We start from the raw sequence: 16679 nt of genomic DNA, 5'->3' as shown, positions 1-16679 counted from the left end.
GTTGAGTTCAAGTTATTCTGGGAAGTAAGACACTGTCTTAAAATAAAAAGCAAAAAAGTATGAGAGATAGAGCTCAGTGATAAGAGTGCTTGCCGCATTGAGTGTGGTGTCACATGCCTAGAATCCCAGCACTCAGAGCAGGTCTTTGTGAGTTCTAGGCCAGCCTGGTCAACAGTGAGTTCCAGGCTAGCCAAGAATACATAGCGAGATGCTGTTGCAAAAATCCACCTACCAAAAAAATAGAAGGAAAAAAATCCTATCCTACCATTTTGTAGATTAGGAAACTGAAGTACAGAAGTCTAAAAACAATCTTGATCCATCTTGGGAAATGCTATGTGCTAATATTGCTCACCTGGACACGTGTATAAGTGCTCTCTCCCTCACGGTCCCTCTCCCTCTCCCTCTCCCTCTCCCTTCCCCTCCCCCTCCCCTCCCTCTCCTTTCTCCCGTCTCCCCTCCCCCCTCCCTCTCCTTTCTCCCGTCTCCCCTCCCCCTCTCCCTCCCCCTCCTACTCTCTCTCTTTCTCTTCCTTTCTGTGTATGTGTGTGTGTTTGTTTAAAAATATTATACCAAAAGATAACAAGCTCTGATAAGAGTAGGCTAGGAAGGAAGAGCAAGACAGAGGGCCAAAGAGATAGCCCAAGTGGTTAAGAGCACTTGCTTATTACTCTTACAAAGGACCTAGGTTCTGTTTCTAGCACTTGCATGGCAGCTTACAACTGCCTTTAACTACAGTGAATTCTAAAAGATCTGATACAATCTTCCTACCTCCCTGGGCTTCTACACATGTGCTACACATATACACTCAGGTGTGCATGTGCACACATGCACATAAAATAAATATTTTTTAAAAGAAAATATTTTAAAAAATATATAAAATATTTTTAACAAGAAAGACATGTATTAGGAGGCATTTGCAATGATCTTGGAGACAGATAATGATAAATTGGCCAGAAGACTTTCAGAGGAGATAATGAAAGGTAGTAAGATTTTGCATAAGTGACTGTATAATACATACATAGCTTTAGAAAACATAGCTTTAGATTTTGTATATGTGCAAATGGAAGGATGGATCAACCATTTACTTAGATGGAGTTAGAGTATGTTTATGAAAGATAAGAAAATGAAGTTTGGGGTGAAAATTAGAGAAAGGTAGAAACAAAAAAGGAGGTTTTTTTTTTCTGGATGATAGTATGGGTAATATATGTGTTTTTATTCTTTGTAGACTATGAGAAGACAACGGAATGAAGTTGTAGTTGAATTACGGAAGGTAGGTCTGCTATTAGTATTTTGAGAAATAGTTCTAAGAACAACATATATAGAAAATATTAAGAATTATATCTTTTGTACAACCTGTTATATAACGAAATTGTATTAAATATAATTAAGCTTTTTGTTTTCAATCTCAGGTGATCAGCATTTCATTTTCTTTCAAACAAGTTTTGTTGTTGTTTTAACTAAATCTGAAAAGCTGCTGAAAATAGTGGCAAAGTAGAATTTACTCACTTCCCAATAATAGATATGAACAAGTTAATTTTTGTAAGTTTTAATGATTTATATAAAGTCTAAGTCATAGAGATACTCTTAAACTAAATAGTTCTATTAATAGGTAATAGTTCTGTCTTGGTAATTTGTTATATATTTTATCAACTTTTAAAATATGAAAGTAGAATAAAATTGAATATAATTTTTTATTTGCTCCAAAAGATTCCAGTATATTTCAAATGATCCTTGATTTTTGTTGATTTTTACCTAGTTTTCAACTGCCCAACTTTTGTTTTGAGGTGATAAAGAGATGCTTCCAAATGATGTGTAAAATGGCTTAGTACTTATGAGTTTTATGTATATATTATATGTATATATTTTATATATATAAAACTATGATTCTGACTTAAACTGTACAATATTCATTTTAATAAAACTATTTTATTTTGTATTTACAGTAGTTCACAATTCATTGGAAATGAATATTTGTGATAGGAATCCATTCAGATTAGTGTTAAGTTGGTGTGTATTTCACAGTTTGACTTAATTTTTTTTTCATGTGTTTTTAATTTTAAAAGGCACTTATTTTAGTTTGTGGGTACAGGGTTGCTTTTATATGAAAATAGTTAACTGCTTTTCTAAAATTCTTTGACTTCTTTCTTACAGAATAAAAGAGATGAACATCTCTTAAAGAGAAGGAATGTACCACAAGAAGATATCTGTGAAGACTCCGATATAGATGGTGATTATAGAGTGGTAAGTTATGTTACTCTGATCATCTAAAACTTTTAGTGAAAGAGTTTCTATAAACACAGTATTTAAAGATTACCTTTTAACTTGATTTTCTCTTTAACTTCTTGCCAGCAAAATACCTCTCTAGAAGCTATTGTTCAAGTAAGTTGGGTTTTATTCCCCTCTCTTTGTACTTTCTGAACTAAATAACTAATTACTATGTATCCATGTGATAAATTTTTTTTACTTATTTTTTTATAGAATGCTTCAAGTGATAACCAAGGAATTCAATTAAGTGCAGTTCAAGCTGCTAGGTGAGTTAAATGATCAAATTCAGGTTTTTCAGACTCCTATTTAGAAGCTAAGTCTTCTAACAGTACTTACATTATTAGTCAAATAGTAAATTGAGTTATAAGCATGCTGTGTCATGTAAAACAAGCATACATTAAGATTGCTGCATATACGCTGTTGTTGTTTTAAGGCCAGAAATCCCAAGTCATTTTTCACATTTAAGTTGTGAAATCTTGTTGTCATACTTTTTTGGAAAAAGCCAAAAAAAACTTAGTGAGGAGCTGAGGAGAAAGCTCAATCTAGAAAGTACTTTCTGTGCAAGCACGAAGACCCATGTTAAGTCCCCAGAACCCATGTAAAAAGCCAGACATGTAGTGCTGGCCTGTAATCCTAGCACTGCAAGTGAAGAATAGGCATATCCTTGGGGCTCCCCTGACTAGTCAGCATAGTCACTGAGAAAACCTGTTTAAAAAACAAGATGGCTGACTCCCGAGGAGTGGATTCTGAGGTTGACCTCTGGCTTTCACATATATGTGCATCCACACATACATGAATACACATGCACACACAGACATACATATATACACAGACACACCGAGTTTATTATTGAAGAAGATCTCTGAATTAAGTAGTACATTGAGGAAAACATGGTTATACTGTAAAAAAATGATTAATTTGTATATTAATTAGAAGGATTGTTCATACAAAAATAACTTTTTAGCAAATTACTGATTGTAGTTGATAAGATTTCAGAGGACAAAAATGTTCACAGATCCATGTGATTTTATCAAATGTGTGAGTCTTTTATTACATGTCCTACTTATATATGTTTGCCTTAACTAAAATAAATAGAAAAATTGCTCCATTATTGTATCCCATGGGCTAAAGTAGTATATTATCACACACCTATAATCACAGTTCTTGGAAGATGGAGATGGGAGGAACAGAATTTACGATCATCCTTAAACCACATAGCAAGTTTGAAGCTAGTGTCAGATATATGAGAGCCTGTCTTAAAAAAAAAAGTAATAGTAGTAATTTTTTAGAATTTAATAGAAACTATAGAGCTATTTAAAAGTAGTAGAGAGCAGCAGCAAGTGTGGGATTATGCTGTGACACATATTCTTAGAATTGAGACGTAGTAAGGAACCTGAACAGTCTTTGAAGTAATGATGTAAATAATGGCAAGCCATTTGGAGTGAAGAGAGTAGAATACAAAGTGCTTAGAGATGAAATCATGTGGTAACCAGGCTTATAGTTAGGTAAAGTACAGCCACCTTATGAAGCAGTTGAAAGGCAAGATAAGGAGTTTTATATTCCTAAGATAATAAATAATAGGGTGATGTTCTGACTAGACTTTTCTTTTAAGGATTTATTTTATGGATGTGAGTACACTGTCACTGACTTCAGACACACAGAAGAGGGCATCAGATCCATTATAGATGGTTGTGAGCCACCATGTGGTTGTTAGGAATTGAGCTCAGGACCTCTAGAGAACAGTCAATGCTCTTCACCACTGAGCCATCTCTCCACCCCTTGACTAGACTTTCTTAAGCCTTATTGTTATATAGTTGTACAGCAAGTTCCAATAAGGAGAAGATTTCTGTTAGGACACTCAGTACAATTAAACCTGCTCTCTCTCACATAAGAAAATGGGCAACAAGCTTTTATTTTTATCCTGTAGGTTCCATGAAAACAGACTTTATCTTTTTTTTTCTTAGCATCTTCTGAGTATTTTCTTGTATTGCTGTATTTATTCCTTTTTTAGAGATCCTAAGATGAAAGTGCTGTTGGGTTTTCATGGTAATTAGTAGTGTATAGAGTGGGATGAGTCGAACACTGTGGTCGCTTTAAACATACCACCCTTTGCATGCCCCAGTATGCATAATTGTGGTTATTTTGAAAACCTATTAATTTGCTTTTTAGCAAAGTAAATGTTTTTTTTTTGTTTTTTTTTTTTGTTTGTTTGTTTTTTCGAGACAGGGTTTCTCTGTGTAGCCCTGGCTGTCCCGGAACTCACTCTGTAGACCAGGCTGGCCTCGAACTCAGAAATCCACCTGCCTCTGCCTCCCAAGTGCTGGGATTAAAGGTGTGCGCCACCACCGCCCAGCTAGCAAAGTAAATGTTATGTTGAGGGTTGTCTACCTTTTTTTTCTGAGCTTAAAATTAACTCTGAACATCACACATGTAAAAATTTTTAGTTGTGCTAAGCACGGTGGCACACACCTATAATTCCAGCACCCAGGAGGCAGAATAGTGAGTTTGAGGCTAGCCTGGTCTACATAAGTGAACTCTAGGACAGCTGGGGCTACATAGTGAGAAACTGTCTTTAAAAAGCAAACAATACACACATGCATACACACACACACTGAATGTGGTATGTTTAAAATGATCACAATGTTCAACTCTTACTCTATACAGTATTATGAAATATTATAATTATAACATAATATTAATTATTATTCAGTAACTTAAAAAGGAATAAGTACAGAAATATAAGAAAATACTCAAAGAGATGCTGAAGACATTGAGGAAAATAGGATAAAGTCTGTTTTTCTGGAATTCAAACCAGAAAAAAAATAAAAGCCTGGTGCCTATTTTCCTCTTTGAAACACAGAAGGTGTCTTTTATAGTTGCCATATTTAGAACTGTGGTGAGGGAATAGTGTTATGTTAATAAAAGTAGCAATGTATCTACCATATTTTTCTAATTATTTATAAATTTATTAGTTGATCTTCATGATTAGAGAAAGCATTGTATTATATAAAGTATAAGTAACTTTGCAAGTATACTTATGTCATCTCTTCAGATTTATAAGGTCTATAATCCAGTTTGAATTTAATTGTAATATATGTCATTAAGTTTTACAAGTGGTATCTATCTTACAGGAAGCTTTTATCCAGTGATCGAAATCCCCCAATTGATGACTTAATAAAATCTGGAATATTGCCTATTTTAGTTCATTGTCTTGAAAGAGATGACAAGTAAGTATATAATTATTATTTTCAATTACAATGTGTCCTTTAGAAAAGGTAAATTTTCTAGTTTAATCTTTAAAGGGAAAAGGCTCAAGAAGTGGAGGCAGGAGCGTTAGAAGTTCAAATTGATCTTTGGCTAAGCATAATGAGTTCAGGGGCAATCTGGACACTAGAAACCCTGTCTCAGAAACCAAAAACGCATAATGATATATGTGTGTATCTGAGAAGTTAGGAAGCCTCAATTCCGGCCTGCCTAGGCTTTGTAGGGAGAGATTTTCTTTTTCTTTCTTTTTTTTTTTTTTTTTAATAGGACATATATATATTTAATACACACACACACACACACACACTGTTGCTGTCTTCAGACACACTAGAAGAGAGTATCAAATCCCATTACAGATGATTGTGAGCCACCATGTGGTTGCTGGGAATTGAACTCAGGACCTCTGGAAGAGCAGCCAGTGCTCTTAACCACTAAACCATCTCTCCAGCCCAAGAGAGATTTTCTTTAAAAAAGAAAGGAAAAGGTTATGGGATAGAATTGAAAGTTAAAATCAAGGTAAGAACCAAAAACAGTTTTGAAAATGATTTTTAACTTGTGAACTTTGAAAACTGGCAGGATAAGTAGTTGAAAACTAAGGAGTAATATGAAAGTACATGTCTAAATAAGGATGTCTGACTTTCAGAGTGAAACGATTGGGTTATGTTTTTTTTTTTTTTTTTTTTTGGTTTTTCGAGACAGGGTTTCTCTGTGTAGCCCTGGCTGTCCTGGAACTCCCTCTGTAGACCAGGCTGGCCTCGAACTCAGAAATCCGCCTGCCTCTGCCTCCCAAGTGCTGGGATTAAAGGCATGCGCCACCACTGCCCGGCTTGGGTTATGTTTTTAAGGCTAGAAAAGCGTTTCACACACTAGAGGGAAGAAATAGTTGGTAGACATTTAGGTGATATTAGATGTATGGCTTAAAAAATTATTTGTTCTTTGGTAGTCCTTCTTTACAGTTTGAAGCTGCGTGGGCTTTGACAAACATTGCATCTGGAACGTCTGAACAGACGCAAGCAGTGGTTCAGTCCAGTAAGTTGTTAATTAACAAAATTGTAATTTGTTTTCTTCCCAATGGCAAAAAATAAACTGTGTTGGCCAGGCATGGTGGCACATGCTTTTAATTCTAACACTTGAAAGACTAACATAGGAGGATCATGAGTTTGAAGACTGCCTGGGTTAGAATAATGAGATTTCATCTCATAAATAAATCCATGAATTATTCTAAGAAGGTATAACTAACTGTGTTATATATAGAATAATATCTACCCATAAGACTGTTGAAACAGCTGTCTTAAGTATGTTACTTTACTCATCTTGTTCTACTGTCTATTAAATTCATTCAGCTAAGTTCTTTTGATTCCTTTCTGTATGATTTAGAAGAGGAGGACAGATACATTATCTAACTAACTAGCATTTTACATTTTAGTATATGTGATGTTAGTTAGAAATTATCTAAAAGCCTACTAAAACTGGTTTTGTGTTACAGAGTTAACAGATTAGGTGGGCTTTACAGTTCTAGCACAGTGTCATGTTCTCTTTTGCTTGTTTTTCATAATTCTTAATGAGTAGAAAGAAGCTGGGCTGTTTTGTTGTTACTTTTGTTAATACAGGGTCTCATTTGTAGCCCAGGCTGGGCTTCAACTCGCTATGTAGGTAGGCTACCTTGAACTTCTACTCTTTTTACTTCCAGACTCCATCTAAATGTTAGGATTACAGGTATTATCTACCATTCCCAGTTAGAAAAAGACTTTGGATTTTTTTTAATCATTCCTGTCTGTTTAATATCCAAACTAATAAAATAAACGATTTTTTTATTATGACCATGATAAATCTATATACATATAAATTATGTAGTATTCTTCAGAGTACTCTCTAAAGGCAGGAAGAAGAATCAAGTCAGAAGTGCAGTGTTAGTCTGCTCACATATGTAGGAGTCTATCTCTGTGTTTGCCTTCCACTTACGCAACAGAATCACTTTCTGATTTAAGATTTCAGTGTGACCCGACAATGATTGTCCTAATGACTCATATAGTGTTAATGTAAATTTCTTATCCAGAAGTTATTTAAGCAAAGCAGGAGAGATCATTCAGCAGGGAAGGTACTTGCTGCCAAGCCTCATGACCTGAGTTACTCCCTGGGACCACATGATAGAAGGAGAGAACTATCTTTTACAATTGACTTAACACACACATACACACCCATAAACAATATAAACAGCAATATATACCACTCACACAGACACCCATGCACAATACTGAGCCATACACACCACATACATACCTATACACACACGTACACAATACTCAGGCACACACCTGTATGCCACACACATACACAGAGACATACAGACATGTCTTAGTCAGGGTTTCTATTCCTTCAGAAAACATCATGACCAAGAAGCAAGTTCAGCTTACACTTCCACATTGCTGTTCATCACCAAAGGAAGTCAGGACTGGAACACAACCAGGTCAGGAAGCAGAAGCTGATACAGAGGTCATGGAGGGATGTTACTTACTGACTTGCTTTTTTAATAGAATCTAGGACTACCACTCCAGGAGTGGTACCACCCATAATGGGCCCTCCCACCCTTGATCACTAATTGAGAAAATGCCTTAGAGCTGGATCTCATGGAGGCATTTCTTCAAGGGGGGCTTTTTTCTCTGTGGTAACTCCAGCTTGTATCAAGTTGACACTCAAATCCAGCCAGTATAAGACACATGCCACATATTCACACTTACATACATATACCCACCCACACTACACATACAAACAAATGCACATCACCCACAAACATTTACACTCCCACAGACACACACAGCCATACACACCAATACACACATACACACACTCATACACTCTGTCTAAATTAGTAAAAAACAGAACTTGCGTAAGACAGGCTTTTTCACTGATTTTTGAAGATAACACTCTGTAAGAAATGATTCTTGAAATTGAGCTTCAGTCTGAGGTAGGGCCACAGTACAGTGGTAGAATATGACGACAGCTTGTAGACTGCCCTGGGTTTAGTCTAATGACAAACAAGCAAATGTGATTGAGTCCAAGTTTTAATTGTTTAAAATATGGAATTTAGTTTGGGATTGTTTATATGTTACAATTTATCTTGATACTAGTTTTCCTGTCAATTATTTCAATAACAAAATTCATTTAACAAAGTGATATTTTAAAATAGTTTTGATAGTTTGTATTATGTTTTGTTGGGATCTCAGTCAAAAAAATGAAGGGCCTTATATTATCTTCATCCTTAATTGCTACTTATTTTTCTCTTTCAGATGCTGTACCACTTTTCCTGAGGCTTCTACATTCACCCCATCAGAATGTCTGTGAACAGGCAGTGTGGGCATTGGGAAACATCATAGGTTTGTATGAAACTTGTGAAATAAATTGGATAAATCATACACTAACCAATATGACTGCTAGTGATTGAAAAGTAATTTCTTGTCATTTCCAGTTTGTGTGATTGACTCTATGAATATAAAGCAACAATACACAGGAGTATGTTTGTTGCTTACATCACCATGATAGCTTTTTGTTGGTAGTCAACTCTTAATTAAAGGTTTATAAAATATATAAATTGCCGGGCGGTGGTGGCGCACACCTTTAATCCCAGCACTTGGGAGGCAGAGGCAGGCGGATTTCTGAGTTCGAGGCCAGCCTGGTCCACAGAGTGAGTTCCAGGACAGCCAGGGCTGTACAGAGAAACCCTGTCTTGAAAAACAAAAAAAAACAAAACAAAAATAAAATATATAAATTATTTAAATTTCTTTATATTGATGTCCATCTTACTTTCTCCATCTAAGAATAACAGTAGTAGTAATTAATTAAAATAATTTTTCTCTTTGTTGTATACTTGAGAAGTCTAAAAACTTTGTATAAGAGATTAAAATTTAGTAATGTATAATTCTATTATTATTGTGAATTAATAGTAAGTATCTAATAGCCTAATTCATTATTGAACATTATAATCAATACCTATTCACTTATAAATAACTTTAGGAAAAATAATTGACACAACCTCAGTATTTTGAGCATTTTTTTAAACTAGAGGCATTTTTTTTTACTTCTGGTAACCTGGCTAGCCTGAAACTCATAATCCTCTTACCTCAGCTGGAGAATCCCCACCCCCAAGTGCTGGGATTGCAAGACTACACCACCAAGTTTGTTTACTGGAGGCTATATTAACTACTTAAAAATTAAACTTAAAAATTCAAAGAACTAATCCCAGTACTCATGGAGACTGATGCAGGAGAATTGCTGTGAGTTCAAGACTAGCCTGTACTACATAGCAAGACTATCTAAAAAATTCAGATAACTACCTGGTAGTGGTTGCGTACTCCTTTAATCCCAACACTCAGGAGGCATAGGCAGTTGGATCTCTATGAGTTAGAGGTTTACACACCAAGTTCAAGAATAGCCAAAGCCACACAGAGAAACCCTGTCTCACAAAAACAAAAAACTCCCCCAGAGAATCAATAATTGGGAAAATTCTGAAATCTGGCTTGGAAATTTTAGAAATCCCTTTTAAGGGGTTTTTATCAATTTTTTTTGATAAAGGAGGAGGATTCCAGACATATTTTAAAATTAAGACATATTGCCTTGTGTGTATGTATATGTGTGCATGTTTACATGTTTATTGCAGCATACATGTAAAGATTAGAGAACAACTTGAGGCAGATGGCGTCTTCCTTTCACACATTTTCTGGGTATTGAACTCAGGGTTTTAACAAGCACCTTTACTCACCAAGCCATCTCAACATCCCTAAACACTTGTCACAGAGTCTTTATTGTTCTTACATGGAGGTTATTGTTTGTTTGTCTTGCTGTGTCTCCTTGGCTGACTGTAACCCAGGTTACATCGAACTCTGAGCACTTTTCCTGCCTCAGCCTCTTGTATTTAGAGATTATAGGTATGTGCCACCATAATTACTTGCATGTAAGTATTTAGCATTGTTTTGATACCTCTTAATTGCCCCTTTTAGATCCAACTTGAAAATGTTGTGCTTGAGGTTTTTGTGAGCAGCATACTCTATGAACTTACTAGTGTAGATTACACTGCTTTTAGAAATGATGTTACATATCTGGATGCCTCTCTCCTTTACTCTTGCATCAAGCTTTAGGTAATAAAGCTATTAAAGTAGTTGTTCTCAACCTTCCTAATGCTTTGACCATCATGTTATGATGACCACTGTCTTAGTGTTTTACTGCTGTGAACAGATACTATGACCAATAAAGGTAACTCTTAGAAGAACAATATTTAATTGGGGCTGACATAGGTTCAGAGGTTCAGTCCATTATCAAGGTAGGAGCTTGGTAGCATCTAGACAGGCATGATACAGGAGGAGCTGAGAGTTCTACATCCTTCATTTGAAGGCCACTAGGAGAAGACTGGCCAACATCAATGGCTCCTACATGGTTAGGAGGAGGGTCTCTTTGCCCTCCCCCACAGTGACATACTTCCTCCAATAAGGCCACACCTACTCCAACAAGGCCACACCTCCTAATAGTGCTACTCCTTGAGCCAAACATTCAAACCACCATAACCCCAACCATAAAATTATCTAATGGATTATTATTTTATGGTGGGGGTTGGAAAGATGGCTCAATGCTTAAGATCACTGAGTGCTCTTCCAGAGGTCCCAAGTTCAATTCCCACCAACCACATGGTGGCTCACAGCCATCTGTAATGGGATCTGATGCCCTCTTCTAGTGTGATTGAGGACAGCTACAGTATGTTCCTATACATATAAAAAAATAATTCTTTTAAAAAATTATTTTTGTTACTACATAGCTAATTTTGCTACTGTTATGAATTGTAAATATCTGATATACAGGATATCTGGTATGTAACATCCCCCCTTAAAGGTTTTGTGACCCCTCAGGTAGAGAACCATTGTATTAAAGAAACATTATGATACTTAGTTTTGCTTTTTTATTCTCTAATTACGTTTTGGAATTAAATCAAATACATCACCAGATATTGTAGTGCAAGAACTTTTTTTTCTTGTGGATTTTGATAGTGGGTCTTGATTTGCTTTTGATAGTGGGTCTCATATATCCTAGGCTGACTTTGAACTCGTTATGTTGCTAAACCTATCTCCATTCTGTCTCTACCTCCAAAACATTGGGATTAGACTTGTGCCACCACACTAGACCCTATTGAATCATAACATAAATATGAATTCTGCATTCTTTTTCTCAATAGTTATTCAGACATATATTGTATTAATGTGAAAGCTTGTTAAACTGAACAAATCATTGAGGTAACAATAACATGTCTGCTCAAGGTATTTGAAAAAATTCTCGGGCTGCTGCATCTTAGGGACATCCTATAAGTGACCAGCTGATATAGACACAAATAGATAGTATTACATTGGTTCTTTTGGCTCAAAGACCTAGAATGTGTACTTATTAAATTCCTAATATTTTATATAAAACTAAAGAAATATTATTAAAATATTAGTAGCTGCATAATTATACCCAATGCTTTATGTTTTCTGAAAAAGCTTAGTGCTGATTTATTTTACTAAATTAATCCTTTCTACAGGTGATGGACCTCAGTGTAGAGATTATGTGATAAGCCTTGGAGTTGTAAAACCTCTGCTTTCATTCATAAGTCCATCTATCCCTATAACATTCTTAAGAAATGTTACCTGGGTTATGGTCAACTTATGTCGTCACAAAGACCCACCACCACCAATGGAGACGATTCAGGAGGTAAACAAAAGAAAAAAAGTTAGATACCATTATATTTTTTTTCTTTTAATTGGTGTATGTTTAAGTTGTACATATTTCTCTCCTCAGATTCTTCCAGCTCTTTGTGTATTAATTCATCACACAGATGTAAATGTGAGTAAATTCTCCTCTTTGTATATGAATGTATGTATGTGTGTATGTACATGTGTATGTATATGTACTGGACTCCCACTATGATTTAGGAGAGAGCTGAAAACAATGTGTAATTGTATTCTCTCATACTTTACCATTTTAAGAATTGAGGTACATATTTGTTTACATTTACTCTTGTTTCTGTAGCTTCAGTGAGGAATCAAACCTGTTCTAAAAATGCAATTAGTCATCTCTTGTTATCATGATTGATTGTTCATGACCTTTATGATTACCCCCTCTGGCAGTCTGGCTTTTGAGAATATATACACATGGTTGTATCTTTGAACTTTGAAGCATAAGTGAATATTTAGCTTAAATACTGATATGTTCATATATATATATGTGTGTGTGTGTGTGTGTATCAAACTTATTTGTCACATACATGTGTGTGTGTATACATATATATATATATATATATATATATATGTATATGTATATATGTATGTATGTATATATATCAAACTATGAAGATCTGTTGTTCCTCGGTTCCATTTTTCAGTCTTATTTCTCCAGTTATAGCAAAGTTCTTTGTATAAATACAGATTTCAGTGTTCTGTTTTTCAGAGCTTTGCAAGAACATTGGTAACTATTGGAATAGCAAACAACTTTTTCTTTCCACTTGTTTCCCAAACTCTTGTTTGTCCACCACAAGATGAGCTTGTGCTTCAGTGTTTTACTTTTAACGGGTCTTGAATATTAATTTCTTGTTTGAATTGTTTTAGGACTATCTTTCACAAATACTATATCATTTACTAAATAATATTACTATATGTATAGCCTTCTTAAGTTAGAACTATTCACTCTTAAATGAGCCATCAAAGAAGTAAAAAGAGAAAGTATATTGTAGTTATAATTAGAAAACTTATAAACTTGGTCAGGTACAAATACAAAAGATTTCTAATTGGGTTTGAAGAAGAATTTGGATCTAGGTACATTAACAACTTGTTTAACATTGGACCTTCAGAGAATGTATCAAGTTTTTATATGTAGTCAAGAGCAAGTAACTTGAATTTTTTGCCTTTGTCAACAAAATTTAGCCTATGATGAAACTCAAGACAAAAGTCCTTATTTGTAAATTGAGAGGTAATTGTTTTACATATGTTGATACCACTTTGTAAAAATTCTTCCATTTGGTGTTCTGTTTTGCTTATCAAGGCAGAACCTTGGTATATGGCCCAGGTTGTTGTCTGTCAAAATCCTTTTGCCTAAAGCTGCCATGTGCACCACCATGGTTGGCTGTTTGCTGGCTTCTTTTTCTTTAAAGGAAAAAAAAGTGTGTGTATCTTTAGAACTTTCTTGAATGCCTCTGCCCCGGCCCTGTTCAGTATGTAACTGAAGAATGCTTTGCACTCTTGTTCTTCCTTCCTCGTTTCCTGAGAGCAGTTACAGGTATACACCACCGTGCTCAACTGCTTTCTTAAATTTCTAAAGGAGCTGTGACTATACTGTTTCCCCCTCTGCCTTACCTAGAGTGTCTTAATCATAACATTGGTTAGGAATTGGAAAGGTTTTAAACTTCTGCTTTTTGATACAGAGTTCAAAGGATGTTGGAGTTCTAGATAGAGTTGCTATTCCTGAGGGAGTTTTTTTTGTAAACAATTGTGTTATTTTTTATCACATTTTACTGTCTTTTTACCCTACTGTCCTTTGGCCATAGTAAGGTTTAAAATACAAAGAAGGATCAAACACATGACTTGTGTGTGTCAAAGCATCATCATCATTATAAATTAATCAAAAAGCCTCTCTTCCCCCATAATAGCAGTGATATGAAGTAATTATTTTTTCAGGAGTTACTGTTTTTATATATTCCTTGCCTTGATCATTATCGTTGGTTGGTTGGTTGGTTGGTTGGTTGTTTGGTTGGTTGGTTGGTTGGTTGGTTGGTTGGTTGGTTGATTTAATATGCTGTTTAGTCTGCATGTGTAGTTTGCTGAATTAAGATTAGATACTGATATGGGGTTTGGACTGTAATTAACTTATACATCTTAGCAAAGTTACAGAATAGAGATTGATGTTCTAGTGAGTTGAAACAGGAAGAGAAAGATCTCACATTATGATTAAGAATTATTAAAGTCGCTGAGTGTGGTGGTGTACATCTTTAATCCCAGCATTCAGAAGGCACAGTCAGGTGGATCTCTAGGTTTGAGGCCAGCCTGGACTACAGGGCAAGTTCCACAACAACTAGAGCTGCACACCGAGAAACCCTGTTCCAAAGTCCTGTGCCCCCTCCAAGAAAAATCAAAAGGAAATATTAAAATGAGAAAATACTGAACTATGTTAACTTTTCTTTTACTTATTAGATACTGGTAGATACTGTCTGGGCCCTGTCTTACCTTACGGATGCTGGCAATGAACAGATACAGATGGTAATAGACTCCGGAATAGTTCCTCACTTGGTTCCGCTACTCAGCCACCAGGAAGTTAAAGTTCAGGTAGGTTTATTTTGATTAAGTTGGGGTTTTCTCACCATGCTTTAAGCATGACATTCAAAGATTAACAGTTGTTTTTTTTTTTTTTTTTAAATTAAAGCATATTATTCACCTAACAATGTAATGTGTTTTTGATGGGAAAAGGTGAGTTATTTTATAGTTTCATTATAAAAGTGGAGAAAATGAGATAAAACTACTGCAGTTCATTAAGAACCGCCCTTCCCTTCCAGACAGGAAGACCTTACCGTGAAGAACTGACTTTTAATACCAAGAAGCTTGATTTAGTGTAGCACCTTGGGTGGCTTCTGAAACCATTCTTGTTTGCTTTTTTCCACTCCTTCCCATCCACTCCTATGAAAGCATCCATTTTTACTCACCAGCAATTTGGTTAACACTGACTTACTGATATTTGTCTGATACTTATCTAGATAAAAGATTTGACCTGATATGCAGTTTAAGGATTTCCTGATTGTTTCTCTATATTTTAATCCTCTCACAGACTCTTATCTCAGTGAGCCTCCAACTATGAAAAGCTAAAAAAATTAGAGCTGAGAAGATAGCTTAGTTGTACAACACTTGCCTCACTTGTGCAAAGTTCAGCCTTTGCTGTACACACAAACACACAAACACACTTAGGCTCATGCATACACACACTCACACACATATACACACACACAGTGATAGTCAAACTGCAGAGGTAAAGTAGGATCAGAAAGCCTTCCCTACTTTTTTAAGGTAAATAATGATTTTTAATCTTAAAATGATCTAAAGTTGACCATGCAGTTATCTGAGGAAAGCTGTTAGCTTAAGTTACTTTTTCTTGCCCTTTGCTGGACATTAGAATTAACCATGAAACATAAAGGGAAAAAAATGTTTTTTTTTTCCCTTCTTTAGCTCCTAGATATAATACCATTGTATTCCCTACAAACTTAAGCTAGCTCTTCAAGTAATGAGTGTGCGGTTAACAATGGAGATACATTTACTTAAAGTGTAAAAAGTGCTCAAGAAATGGCTCACTGGATAAAGTGCAAGCATGAGGACCCGTCCACATCCTGAGCTCATGTGGCAGTTTCTGCCTGTAAGCCCAGCACTGAGGAGGTGGAGGAGGATTCTGGTAGCTCAATAAGCTCCAGGCTCAGTGAGAGACCTTACTTCAACAAACATACATACATACGTACATACATACATACATACATACATACATACATACATGATGTCAAGCTCATATGCATGTGTACACAAACTAAGTAAGTTTTCTTCTTTAAAATTAAAACACTTCAAAAAAAAAAAAAAAGAAAGAGCTGGGCAGCTGGTGGTGGTGGCTCCCCCTTTAATCCCAGCCCTTGGGAGACAGAGAGGTGGAGTTAGCCTGGTTTTTCAGAGTGAGTTCCAGTACAGCTAGGACTATACAGAGAAACCCTTTATCAAAAACAAAAAAAAAAAAAAGAAGAAGAAAGAAAGAAACAAACAAACAAACAAACAAACAAACAAAGAGCTAATTCAGAAAGATTGACCAATACAAGTTATTTAAATATATAATTTATTATAAATATTTTTGTTCCATGTTTATTATTAAATTTGCATCTTTTGTGCATATGTGTGATGTATTCGCGTGTGTGCGCGCACACAAACACACACACACACACGTGCAGCAGGTGTGCACCAAGAAAGCAGAAGAGGATATTGGGTGTCCTGTCAACATCCCCACTGTACTAGAGATACAGTGGACACGTGAACTTGACTCACATGGAATGGGGTCTTAATTTGGGGCAGTCATTAGTTAGCCATTTCCTTGGTCTCTCATATTGTGTAGACAGGACA

At 35.6% G+C, this 16679-nt stretch overlaps 1 protein-coding gene across 2 annotated transcripts in view; it reads left to right on the top strand.

The window, feature by feature from the left end:
- Positions 1 to 16679, top strand: part of Kpna4 (karyopherin subunit alpha 4) — a 56275-nt gene that overhangs the window by 20839 nt on the left and 18757 nt on the right. For both annotated transcript variants that reach the window (XM_028763465.1, XM_028763466.1), the window contains exons 2-11: positions 1226 to 1270; positions 2152 to 2241; positions 2350 to 2379; positions 2479 to 2531; positions 5397 to 5492; positions 6473 to 6558; positions 8817 to 8903; positions 12089 to 12258; positions 12346 to 12390; positions 14730 to 14861. In XM_028763465.1, coding sequence (XP_028619298.1) covers positions 1226 to 1270; positions 2152 to 2241; positions 2350 to 2379; positions 2479 to 2531; positions 5397 to 5492; positions 6473 to 6558; positions 8817 to 8903; positions 12089 to 12258; positions 12346 to 12390; positions 14730 to 14861 — 834 coding nt within the window. The remainder of the gene's footprint in view (positions 1 to 1225; positions 1271 to 2151; positions 2242 to 2349; positions 2380 to 2478; positions 2532 to 5396; positions 5493 to 6472; positions 6559 to 8816; positions 8904 to 12088; positions 12259 to 12345; positions 12391 to 14729; positions 14862 to 16679) is intronic.

The sequence above is a fragment of the Grammomys surdaster genome, unplaced genomic scaffold, assembly GCF_004785775.1.
Source record: "Grammomys surdaster isolate TR1022 unplaced genomic scaffold, NIH_TR_1.0 139, whole genome shotgun sequence".
Taxonomy (NCBI): Eukaryota; Metazoa; Chordata; class Mammalia; order Rodentia; family Muridae; genus Grammomys; species Grammomys surdaster.
Note: the sequence above shows the minus strand (reverse complement) of the source record. Positions and strands in the feature narration are given on the sequence as shown.